At 35.6% G+C, this 13,252-nt stretch overlaps 1 protein-coding gene and 1 long non-coding RNA gene across 3 annotated transcripts; both read left to right on the top strand.

Moving 5' to 3' along the window:
* The first annotated feature begins 877 nt into the window (after window positions 1-877).
* On the top strand, window positions 878-5,196 carry LOC132293185 (uncharacterized). 2 transcript variants are annotated; one of them, XR_009477793.1, is made up of 3 exons: window positions 878-1,873; window positions 2,125-2,329; window positions 4,965-5,196. It is a non-coding gene; the product is annotated as an uncharacterized LOC132293185 (long non-coding RNA). The 2 variants fall into 2 exon arrangements; XR_009477794.1 differs by lacking the exon at window positions 2,125-2,329.
* Window positions 5,197-6,121: 925 nt separating this feature from the next.
* LOC132284996 (uncharacterized) lies at window positions 6,122-10,859 on the top strand. The gene is made up of 7 exons (XM_059787156.1): window positions 6,122-6,312; window positions 6,474-6,674; window positions 6,769-6,856; window positions 7,580-7,650; window positions 8,276-8,412; window positions 9,630-9,735; window positions 10,563-10,859. The coding sequence occupies exons 1-7, from the start codon at window positions 6,201-6,203 to the stop codon at window positions 10,655-10,657; spliced, it is 810 nt and encodes a 269-aa protein (XP_059643139.1). The 5' UTR covers window positions 6,122-6,200; the 3' UTR covers window positions 10,658-10,859.
* The last annotated feature ends 2,393 nt before the right edge of the window (window positions 10,860-13,252 follow it).

Below are 13,252 nucleotides of genomic sequence, written 5' to 3'. Positions count from 1 at the left end.
TAACTAGCCTACCTTAGAAGGAATGGAAGGGAGTTAGAAAAAGTTATAACTTTTAATGAGCTATTGTAAAAGTGTGGAAAGGAAGAGAGAGAAAGAAAGGAGCTTGGACCAGTGTAGGAGAAATTTACCCGACTACGCGTAACCGGCAGATTTATTTTAAATCCAAAAAGGCAAGTTATTATCTACTTTTCCCCTTTGAATTAATAAATTAATTGTTTAGTTTATTTTCATGCATAGAGACCAGGTTAGGAGGTTAATAAATTATTAATTTTAGTTTATTAAATTAATGAAATTTTAATTATATAGGATGGTATATATTCATTTAATATCCTATGAAATTAATAATGGCTGAAAATAATTAAATAAGGTTTTAGGGATTTTTCTAGAATTTTCTAGATTTTTCCGGGGCTTTTCTGCAATTTTCGGCGAGACTCCGGCGAGTTTTCCGGCCACCGGCAGTGAGGAAGGTGACCGGAGTTATCTGGTGTGTTGCGGTGTATTGTAACAAGCATGCGCATGGATCAGCAGCCGTTAGATAGGCTGTGAATCCTTAGATTGATTCGGTGTAGCGCGGGACACCATATGATGGTGCACGCTAATCATCAGCCACATGATGAAAAGAGCATAGGTGGATTGATCCGGTGTGGCGCGCATATAGGAAAGATGATGCAGCCAACCAACCGGAGGACGCCGCGTCAGCAAGAAGCCATCAACGCGCGCATGGGAGCGCGTGCGCGCGCGTGGCTGATGCCAGACGCGCGTGGAGGCGCGTGTGCGCGCGTGAGAGAGTGGAAAACATAGGGCTGCGCGTGGGGGAGTTTAGGGCGGCGCGTGGGGGCGCGTGAGGGGCCATGTCAGCTGCTGGAAATTACCAGAATACCCCTAGGGCCTGTTTTGTAAATTCCAGAACCTTAAACTTGGATTTTTAGGTACTGTGTTGGTATTTACGGGTTTAACGGGCCACGAAATTATTATTTTAATACCCGTTACTTATTCTTATGGCCGATTAATCTTTTCTAAGCATGTATTGGCTCGTTTACAGTACGGATATTAATGTGATTTATTTAACGACATTGTTAAATATAAATAGTGTTATTATCTTATTAAATGGTATCAAACATTACTGTTAAATTAAATAATGTCATGGTTTTAGTCATATAAATTATCCATGATATCTTGTGGGATGTTTATACGGTTAAATGATATATAAACCATGATTATTATGCTGTGTGCATTTTAGGAAATAAATGGACTGTTTAATTATGTCGCATTTATATTATATGGATGTGTTGCCATATAGAACCATGTGAGCTGGTTAATAAGTTTAGACTCATTTATACCTTATGCATTCGTTGCGATAGACAGATGTGTGGCTGTCAGGGTATGTGGTTTAATATTATTGGCATGTGTTGCCTAATTGACATACTCGGTATATTTATTAATATTGTTGGCATGTGTTGCCTAATTGATATACTCAGTATATTCATCAGTACATTGAGAGGTGTCATCACTGTGTAGTTCGTTATAGTCTGTGTTGTCAGTATCGTGCACCATGTATAATAGCTGATTTCTCGGGTAGGGAAAGGCGACACTTAACCACCTAGTGAAGTCTAAGTGATCACCGTCTATTCTGGTTGAGGTCATGTTATACATTGGATAGTTCCCTTAGGATGTATGCAAATACAGTACTCGTCCGATTCATAATGATTAATTTATTTGATTATCTGATTTGGGTCATAGTAGAGAGGACTTGCTCGTGGGGTTGACCCACCATTGTTGTTATTTCAGGATACGGTCAGTACCCGTTCCAAGGTTGAGGTTAGCAGTGAGGGACCACCATCCGAACTCATCTACTCTTACGATCCAGTTCAGGGTAGAAGTTTTATGTATTACTTCAGTTTCAGTTTTTATTTACTTTTGACGTTGAACTCTCAGGTTTATATTTAGGGATCCTTGACATAGGATTTCCAAGTTGTAATGGAGTACTGTATTAAATAAAGGATGGATGGATGTTGTATTGTTTAGTGTTCCTTTCCTCTCTAAATTCTTTATTTATCATCATTTTGTATTCTATGCTTGTATATTGCCAATTGTTTTTGATATCCCTCGTTTTTCGTGTATAAGCCTGATCAACTTATGCGTGGAAAATGTTGGGGGTGTTACAACGATATTGTAAACAACAAATGGACAATTCGTCACCCGAGAATTTGATACTCGTGACCCGCAAACGAACGGGATCACCTACGTGGCGATCAACCGACCCAAGTCGCTGAACTCGCTCATGAAGGATTTGGCGAGAGCATTCACAGCATTGGACGCCAACGACTTGGTATGGGTCTGTAATGTCCCGGATTTTTCTGGATTTTTTTGAATTTTTTGAATTATTTTTTATGCCTCGTTTTGTGTGCCATGCAGGCCCTAAGGTTTGCTTTGGTAATTTGCTTGAGCCGAGAGTTTTAGAAGTGTATTTTAATTATTTTAAATCATTTAGAGGTGACGAGATTATTTTTAGAATTTTTTAAAAGTCGGGATGATTTCCGGGCTCGAGAACTTCTCTCGGTTTTGCCATTTTTATTGAGGGGTGTTATTGGCATTTCACCTACATATACATATACATTTATCTACATATTAGAGGAGATATTTAGGGACTTGGATGGCATTGCTTGTGAAGGGAAAGGGCAAAGGAGTAACTTACTGTAATACCCCGTAATTTTGGAAGTGATTATTTAAATTAATATTATAATGTGTAGGTTTATTCATCTTTTAATGTTAGATTATTAAATTAATTATTTGTGCGTGAAATGTTGATTATGTGCACTACGTATTATAATGCTAATTTTTATATTTTATTTATTTGTGTTTTATAATAATATAAAGTAAGAATAATAAATAATAAAATAATATTTTATCGTGCTCTGTATATTACGTTTTTATGTGCTCTACCTATCCTAAGGTTAGTATTTATATTTTATGGATTATGTTTTATAAAAAAATTAGAATATAAGAATAATAATAATATAATAATAATTAGAATATAATAAGAATATAATAATATTGTGGAAATAATAATAATAATATTATTAAGCCAAAGTCATGATGTATGTTTGAAATGAAACTTTCATTTATGTGAAATAGAGGACTTTGGGGCATTAGGCTTAATGGATTATAGGTGAGAGGATGGGGAAGTTAAGGAAGTAATGATAAGTAGATATTTGTAATATTTAAATTATATAAATTAGTTATATATAGAAGTTAGCTATTTTTGGGTTGAGGATTCACGGAGGAAGAAGAGAAATAAGTAATTGTGAGTTACTTGATAAGAGTGAAAGGAAGAGAGAGAAAGAAGGGAGTCTGTACCGGTGTAGGCGATTTTACCCGATTACGCGCAACCGGCGGATTTATTTTAAATCCTAAAGGCAAGTTATTATCTATTTTTCCCCTTTGAATTAATAAATTAATTGTTTAGTTTATTTATATGCATAGAGACCAGGTTATGAGGTTAATAAATTATTAATTTTAGTTTATTAAATTAATGAAAATTTAATTTTATGGGATGGTATATATTTATTTATTATCCTATGAAATTATTAAAGGCTGAAAATAATTAAATAAGTCTTTAGGGATTTTTTTAAAAATTTTCTAGATTTTTCCGGGGCTTTTCTGCAATTTCCGGCGAGACTCCGGCGAGGTTTCCGGCCACCGGATGTGGGGGAGATGACTGGAGTGATCCGGTGTGATGCGGCGTACTTTAGGGTAGCGTTCGCGCGCATCCTGGGCCTTAGATGAATCTGATTGATCCAGTGCATCGCGGTCCATGTTACCGCGGTACACCCGGATCATTGACCCTTGGATTAGGTGAGATGAGATGAAGTGATCTTGTGTAGCGCACCCACAGCAAGTCAATACAGCCAACCAACCAGGAGGTGCCACATCTGTAGGAGATTTAAACGCGCGCGTGGGAGAGCGTGCGCGCGCGTGGCTGATGCCAGACGCGCGTGGAGGCGCGTGGGAGAGTGGGAAAGGTTGGGCTGCGCGTGGGGGATCTTAGGGCGACGCGTGGGGGCGCGTGAGGGGCCCTGTCAGCTGCTAGAAATTACCAGAATACCCCTAAGGTCTGTTTTGTCAATTCAAGAACCTTAAACTTGGAGTTTTAAGGCCTGTGTTGGTAGTTACGGGTTTAACGGGTCACGAAATTATTATTTTATTACCCGTTAAGTATTATTATGGCTGATTAATCTGTTCTAAACATTTATTGGCGCGTTTCAGTACGGATATGACTGTGATTCATTTAACGACATTGTTAAATATAGATGGTGTTATTATTTTATTAAATGGTATTAATCATTGCTTTTAAATTAAATAATGTCATGGTTTTAGTCATATAAATTATCCATTTTATATTATGGGATGTTTATACTGTTAATCATATATAAACCATGATTATTATGCTGTGTGCATTTCAGAGAATAAATGGACTGTTTAAATTATGTCACATTTATATTATATGGATATGTTGCCCTATAGAACCATGTGAGCTGGCTAATAAGTTGAGACTCATTTATACTTTATGCATTCGTTGCGATAGACAGATGTGTGGCTGTCGGGATATGTGGTTTATTATTATTGGCATGTGTTGCCTAATTGATATGCTCAGTATATTCATTTGTACATGGAGATGCGTTACTACTGTGTAGTCTTTACAGTCTGTGTTGTCAGTACCGTGTACCATGTATAATAGCTGATTTCCTGGGTAGGGAAAGGAGACACTTAACCACCTAGTGTGAGTCTAAGTGATCACCGTCTATTCTGGTTGAGGTCATATTATACATTGGGTAGTTCCCTTAGGATGTATACAGATATAGTACTCCTCCAATTCATAATGATTAATTTATTTGATTCTTTGATTTGGGTTACAGTAGAGAGGACTTGCTCGTGGGGTTGACCCACCATTGTTGTTATTTCAGGATACGGTCAGTACCCGTTCCAAGGTTGAGGTTAGCAGTGTGGAACCACCATCCGAACTCATCTACTCTTACGATCCAGTTCAGGGTAGAAGTTTTATGTATTACTTCAGTTTCAGTTTTTATTTACTTTTGACGTTGAACTCTCAGGTTTATATTTAGGGATCCTTGACTTAGGATTTCCAAGTTGTAATGGAGTACTGTATTAAATAAAGGATGGATGGATGTTTTATTATTTAGTGTTCCTTTCCTGTCTAAATTCTTTTATTATTATCATTTTGCATTCCATGCTTGTATATTGCCAATTGTTTTTGATATCCCTCGTTTTTCGTGTATAAGCCTGATCAATTTATGCGTGAAAAATGTGGGGGTGTGACACTTACCAAAAAGCTACTAACCACGATAGGATGATACTTGGCATAAGGAATACCACATTTGGGTTAGGAAGACTTGACCAGTCTCTTTCTTCCTCCTCATTTTCGGCATTTCCTCCTCTCACTAAACTCTTCCCATTCTCTCTCTATATCTACACTTATACACATATACAAGCTAGAAATTGAGAGGTTTAAAGTGAGATTTTAGATAAGGCCAAGAAGGAAAATATGATGAGCTTGAAGAGAGCTTCCATTTGACATCATTCATGCATGGGTTTGGAGGGGTTTCGAAATTTGGGAGGCCTTAGGGCTTGTTTAGCTTAGCTGAAGGCATGTTTAGTTAGCACACATGATGTAGGGATTTCTAATACTCCAAACTTTGTCTTTCATTACCTAAAGTATTTTTTTAACCAATAATATGCGGCTAGAAAATAACTTTTTATTGATTTCTTCTTCAACCCACCACTAATTTGATTCAATAAGGTGGGACTCACAAAAAAAAAAAACGGGTAATGAATTTTGGATTATATATACTATTAATACACATCCAATCTATATGTTTTATGATTGAGTCGTTGTTTTATGTAATTGTAAAAATTTGCAACCCAGAAAAATCAATGAGTGGATTATTTAAGTTGGACCGGACTGAGACTTTATAAAGAAAGAAAAAGTGGTTTAAATATTTATTATGCGTAGAAATGACGTACTAAATTGCGTAGAAATGACGCAGAGTAATATAAGAATGCAGTGCGTTAGAAAACACGTTTATAAATATACAAAGTCAGTTTTCAGGTTTTCAAATTTCGGAAGGCGGCAAGACTTGGAAGCTTTTGTTCAGAAAATTTTGAGAGAGAGAGAGAGAGAAATGGACGCTTCAATAGCGATGTTCTGCAAAACCCTAGCTGGTTTCTGTAACCACCTTCAGAGCAGTTGCGATGCTCTCAAGCAATCCATTGAACGCCGCCCAATCCCTCTCGGTAACCATCAATCAAATCTGTCTGTGTCTTATACTCTTTTACGACCTTGTTTTTTCCCCTATTTTCCTTCAATTTCTCTGCGACCAAACAGGTTCGTTAACTCTTTCGAAGTTACATTTACATTTATCGTCTTTGAATATTTTTGTCGAATCTTTTTTCAGATTCTGCTTCGTCGACCTACGTACAGCGTCTAAACAATCGAGTGTCTTCCACCAGCGGCGATCTCAACCTGCTGGAGTCGATGTCGTTTGGGACCGTCTCATTCGAGGAGCTTTTGGGTCACTGCAATGAAGTGTACAAGAAGACTGAGAGTGATCTTGTCGAGCTTGAAGATCGACTCAGGAGTTTCGGTTACGTCCCTGGTAATTTCTCTACATAGCCCCAAAATTTCTTCGGTTTTCTGGAAATTTTGTTCATATTTATTCATGCAATTACTTTTATTTTTCTTTGCCCTAGAAATTGACAAAGTTGAAAACGATGAGGTCTGTGATGATTCATCGATTCCACTCGAATTAGACTTGAAGACTGTCCACGAGGACCCGTTGTATCCTTCTATGTTAGGGAAATTTCTTAGAAACAGTTTTCTGTTAGTGGAGTTATAAAAAACAAAAAAATAGGTTCAAACAAATTCGCCCCCCTAATAGATAGTTTTTGTTATTTTGGAGTAGAGTTAAATGGGTCTATTTTTCAGAATTATCAGAAATTCAGCATGATGTTTCTTCTATTCATGTTTTCTGTTTTCTAGGCAGAATTACTAAAATAATTGAGTGCTTTGTTCTCAGGATGTTCAATGTTTTCAAAATACATGTCTCAGAGAACTTGTTTCTGAAAACCGCAGCGAACCCGGTACTGAAATTGTTTGACTCTTATTTTTTTCATTGTTTGAGACCCGAGTATAGTTTACCTCTACTCTCAGATGTGCAACTACTTGGCCTAGTTGGTGTTGGAATTCTCACTTTTCAGAAATGCTACTTTAATGTGAAAATTGTAAGAACTCATATTTAAAAATGTTTATCGTGGTATTGTACACGAATTGAGTTTTAAAGTAAAATATATTTGATTAAGAGGGCTGATGATGATATTTGTGTATTTGTTTGGCACATTTTTTACTCGTGCTTGTTTTAGGGGTTTGTCTCACATTGTCATGGATATAGTGAACTCAATTAACAAGAGATTTCTTGAAAGGTTATGATTTTTAGCTATTAGTTCATTGTACTGATGTATGTTTTGGATGTGCTGATCATTTGTATTTCTTAACATTTGTTAGATTTGAGGATTCATTGAGTTTACAGGATCTTGGACTTTCGGATGTTTGTCTTGCCACTATAGCATCGGAAGGTTAGTTGATTCCATTTTTTATGACCACAAATTTTGCTTCAGAACTCCATGACTATCATGCTATCAGAGTTTGTTCGAATATCATATGGATGAGTGGGTAGTTACAAATGGTATCAGAGCCTGACCCAGCCGAAAGTGTGCCGACGGGGACGTCGGGCCTCCAAGGGGGGTGGATTGTGATGACCTTGTGGGCGGGTGTGCCGTGGGCGGGTGCAAGAGACTGTCAGGCTACCACACTCGCGAGCTACGGGTGCACAAGTCCCACATCGCCTGGGTAGAGGAAAGGTGAAGTACTTATATGTAAGTGCATCATCTCCAATTAGTATTAGGCCTTTTGGGGTGAAGCCCAAGAGTAAAACCATGCGGGCTCAGGCCCAAAGCAGACAATATCATACCATGTGGTGGAGTGGGTCGTTACTTTAAATGGCTTAACGGTGGCTTGCACAAGTGATCATAGAATGCCTTGTCATGAAGGGAGCCATTGTAGGGGAAAAAAGAACACGCCATTTCACAAATGACAATGAAAGATTGAACATTCACTAAAGAACAGATCAAATTTATTTCATACATATAATGAAAATTGCCTTTTGTTCTCTATACTAATGCCCTCACTTTCTCTATGCAGCTAAAAAGATGATTGATAGCCCAGATATGTGTTTGAGAGAACCAACAAAGTCTGGTGCTCTAAAGCCCACGATAAGTATTTCTGAAAATGATTATGAAGATCTTCCTTCATATATGAAAAGTCTTGCCTCATGGGAGGTAAAAGTTATTTTTGTTCCTTTTGATGCAACTGTTGTTTAAAGTTGATTCATATTTTCATAGAAAGGATGGTTTAGATTTTCAATGTGATCCACCAAGAATGTACCCTAAATTTTAATCAGCAAAACACAGTGAACCTTAATGATGCAAATGACTTCTTTAACAATTAATGTCCAATAATATGACTCTGCGTATAGAAGGTTAATTTTGCATATTTCTTTTCTGGCAGTTTCAACTAAGGTAATGGTTTTGATATAATTTTGGAAGCTCTTTGAAAGTGTTAGATTACCTTAGGCAATTTACTGAGTATTGAAAACTAATTATTTTAACATTTTGAGATCATAATGTGTGATTACTTCATGTTATTAGAAGAGTTGCTGTCCTTACAAGAGCTTTAAAGGCACTATTTCATTTTATAGGGAACTGTTACCATACGTACAATAAAGTGGGAATGGTAGTTTGTTTTGATAAGTTATTGGACACGACTATCTTGTCTATTAATATTAAAGTTGGCATCCAGCTAATGTTGATGTTTAAACCTGTGTTAAAAAGTGGACTTGTGTTTGCTAAATCTGATTTTGAAACTGCCAAATGTTTTTACGTAACAATAATTTTATTCTCCTTGGCAATAAGAGTTCTGGTGCCTCAAGCAACACAATTCTAGTAATTCTAAATATAATTAAATGTAAACATATGTATTAGCTAGTTTTTAGAAGGTTATAATTGTTGGGTAAAAATTTACTACCTCAATAGTTATCTCCCATTACAATTGACCGATAAACTCAATACTCTTACAACTTGACATTCATTACTTATGTTTCTAGACATGAAAGCCTCATATATTATAATGCTTGTAATATTAGAATTTGTACACATTTTTTGTAGCACAACTATAAATGATTACATCTGTTCAGGTAATTCCTTGTCATTAAAATGTCTGATTTGGCATTTAGTTTTTAAGCCCAAAAAATATATATTTTCTTTCTTTTAACGATCCTTATGAAAAATGATTTTGTAGTCAATTGGTTACTCTCTGTCTGGTTGTCTGAAGAATTGAATTAAAGGAAAATGCTAGAGAAAGAGAGTTATATTTGAGCATTTTAGTTTCCTCACATTCATTCTTTTTACCCCTCCTGCGAGCATCATATGGAGCGCTTAAATTTCTTTCTTTATTGCGGTGTTTTCTTGAACAAATTTCCAAATCGTAACTTTTGCAGGATCTGCTGGCTGCTGTTGAGAAGATGAATTCAAGCCTGAGGGAACAGGTAAAAACAGAGGGAGGAAACTTCTTCCTCCAAAGTGAACTTGCTTTGCTGGGGTTAGGTATGTATCTTGAAGGTATTCTTGTAGCTTGTTTTTATAACATTCATTGTGCATGATCAGCACAATGCTGGTTTTCGATAAAATAATGAATTTGCTGGATGATAAATGCCTTCCTTGTCAATGGTCTGCACATTTGCGAAAGCCTTCATGTACGAGCTTGACCTGTCACGCATACGTAGTGTTTGTGAACTTGAGCTTTAGCCAAGAATCACTCAATCAGTAATTAGATCTCCAAGCCATGTCCACTCGGGTGGTGTGATATTGATCTGTTGATTAATTATAATAGAAGTTTATTCAGAGTTCTACTAACAGCATGCATGGTGATCTGCAAGTAAAATATCATTGTCTCAATTGAATTACTTAAATACTTGGAAAAGATAGGTGGAATACACTAGTAGGAGGTTGGTAACAGTGTAAGCTAAAACTCGGGTTTGAGTAGAAGTAACCAATGGAAATACACTTGTATATTTATCTTCAAGAATGAGGATAATTAGGAGTCCTTTTAGGAAAAGAGAAAATGGTTGATGAAAATTTGTACGGAAATTGCCCAGTAAAATAACAAAGGTAGAAGGTGATAGACTAGTGGGCAGTGGCTCAAAATAAATATTAGAAAAGGGAAGAGTAGTTTGTATAGAAGGTAAGAGACAGTGACACCAACCAAAACTTACATGAAATGACTTCAAAAAAACAAAATATTAAAGGAGAAATGGCAAATAATAGAATAGAATGGAGAAATAGAATTTATGTGGCCGATCCCATTCCTTTGGGAAATAGGCAAGGTTTTGTGGCTCAAATTTCTCTTGTTTGGTGCTATTTTGTCATTGCAGGGCCTAAAGCAAGGTCTTATCTGTTGCTGCTCGTACGCTTGAATCGGTTGGTGGTTGAAACCATTGATGGTTCGATTTCCTATAGAGTATTGTAGACGAGTCAGAGGGCGAAGGGTAGATGTACCACCCTCTAACAATCAACAAAGTAAGTTGTAATCTTCTACTTGAAAACATTAAAAGATTTTCCTCCTTGTACTTTTTTAGTAAATATGGTATTGCATTGATTTGGTACAATATTTTATATTAATCATTTGTCCCCCTTATTGTATAGGCAATGTGGTTCTTGCATCTAAAATAACATGGAAAATTTATATTTTTATGAATATTTTGCTTACTGATGGTTTTGTGGTTGATTACTAAATATCTTGCTTTGTGTTTACTTGATGTGCATAAATTGAATAATTTTACTGGCATATTAGTGCATTAGTATTTACTTCTGATGAACGGATATTTGCATACTTAATTAGTTTTCTTTCTTGGCATAAAATTGATAATTGATCAGCAAAGCCGCTAGAATGGTAAAACATATTCGCTATCATCGTCAGAGTACTGTCTCTAACGCGTGCACTTAACTTACTTTTAAAGAGTTATGTTACATAGGATGGTAAAATGTTTTTTTACGTGTTTGTGTTTATGTTTATGTAGATAATGAAGTCGATAACATTTTCAAAAACTCAATATAGGATATTTAGAGCATGCTTGATTTATAACCATAAAAATAATTTTCAAAAATTCATAAAATAGAGAATAATTTTAAGAGAATTATAAAAGATTGTTTTCTGAAAACAGACATTTTTATAACTGAATTTAAAAAAAACTGAATCAAGCAGAATTTTTTATACCGTTTTTAATTTTTAATTTTTCGGGAAAAGAAAATTATTTTTATAGTACAAACCCAGCCTAGTTTCTCTGAATTTTTTATCAAATCTTTATGGCCCCCACTGCCCACTTCTAATTAATGTGATTGACCCAAAATTTTCTGACAGGTCTTCAAATTTGTTTATATTAAAAGACCTGTCATTCACTTTTGAAAATTTGGGTCAGTCACAGTATTGTGCAAGATTTTGATGTTCAGTCTAGTATCACTCAACTCATCGTATAAAAACCTAAACCCAAGGGATCCAATTATGTTACGAAGCCTGCTTTTTAAAGATTTATTGGCAAAGAAGCATTCATATTATATCAAACCAACAATACATGTATTTAATTGGGAGATATTTTGAAATTCCATAGGCATTTTGTGGATTCTCAATTGCAATATATGACTTAAAGAACACCTGAAATTCATCAAATCCTAGGATCTGATAAATCCTTCACGGGAAGCGTACTGTTTGGCATTGCAGTTCAACAAGCCAAAAGATTTGTTTGGTTTAATTTTATAATAATGTCTCGGAAGCACTATTTGGAGGTTATATTAAAAGCATGCATGGTGATCGACATGTTAAATATTAGTAAGAGGGTGCGGTGCTTAAACTTTGGGTTTGAGTGGAAGTAACAAATGAATGCTCTCGTAATCATATCTTCAAGTATGAGGAACGTTAGAAGTCCACTTTGAAAAAGAGCAAAAAATAGGTGAAAATTTGTAAGGAAATTGCCCGTAAGAATAACAATGGTAGTTTCCCTCCATTTTAGAGTAGGTGATGGGACTAGTAGCTCACATTTATGTTGTTTGGTGCTATCCTGTTATTGCAGGGCCTAAAGCGAGATCTTACATGTTGCTGCTTGTACGCATTTGATTGTTGGTGAAACCATTATTGGGTTGATTTCGTATATAGTAGATGAGAAAAATAATTCATGAACAAAGAGTTTCGCCATTCTTTTATTTCAAAACATTATGCTTTCTTTTATTTGTTGAGTAGATCGACTTGTGTACTCATTACAGGTATTATTTTATGTTTTAATAGGAACGACTTTGAAATTCACTCTTATCCACTAACAAAAATTGACAACAGCACTCATGTTTTATCAAACCAAAAGTGATATAGAAAAATGGGATTTCCTTTAATCCCTTTTTCACTTTGTTATTTTACATTAGCTTTTAGGACTCTTGGTGGAAATTGAAACCATTTTTTTAACCATTATAAGTAATTCAGAAAATTGTTATTATTATTATTTTTTGAACCGAGACCCCAAATAAAAAAGTATGCATAATAGAATGAATCAAAGTGTTACATTGCACGGGTGGATTCTAGCAGCAAAGGTTTGCTCCAGAAGTAAAAGTGTTTCACTCCAAAATATAATGTATTTACTAATATGAACCCATTTTAAGAATAGATCAACTCTCTATGTTTGGTAGCATTGAGATCGAGAAAAATCAGGTCATACTTGGGAGTAAATTTTTTTCGAATCCCATTGCCTACCGTCAATGGAAAATCTATACTTCCTCGATACTACCTACCAAGGTGGGGATATATTTTTTTTTCCTTCCCGAAAATAGAAATCAGTGATACGTTAATATCACTAATCAGTATCCTAAGGTGAAATCAATAATTCATGCTTAAACGGATTAGTCACCAATTCCCATTGTCAGTTACTGACTAAACGGATTACCCACAGTTGATATCTATTACCCAATAGCATTTGAAGGAAGATACTGAATATAGGCTTTATCTTGATATTATTTGTATAATATTTCTTTTAGGAAACAAAATCTGAATAACAAGACCTCCGGGAATAAAAGAGAACTAAAA

This window comes from Cornus florida, unplaced genomic scaffold (genome assembly GCF_030987335.1).
Source record: "Cornus florida cultivar Cherokee Brave unplaced genomic scaffold, ASM3098733v1 CherokeeBrave_3.0.0_Hap2_Chr02, whole genome shotgun sequence".
Taxonomy (NCBI): Eukaryota; Viridiplantae; Streptophyta; class Magnoliopsida; order Cornales; family Cornaceae; genus Cornus; species Cornus florida.
The sequence above is the reverse complement of the archived record's forward strand: the minus strand, read 5'-3'. Positions and strand labels throughout refer to the sequence as shown.

Bases quoted from the DNA above. Each gene is read 5' to 3' on its own strand.
- LOC132284996 (XM_059787156.1), top strand. From the start codon at position 6,201: ATGGACGCTTCAATAGCGATGTTCTGCAAAACCCTAGCTGGTTTCTGT. The intron at 6,857-7,579 runs GTATCCTTCTAT...AACATTTGTTAG, and splicing joins ACTGTCCACGAGGACCCGTT to ATTTGAGGATTCATTGAGTT. The intron at 8,413-9,629 runs GTAAAAGTTATT...TAACTTTTGCAG, and splicing joins AAAGTCTTGCCTCATGGGAG to GATCTGCTGGCTGCTGTTGA.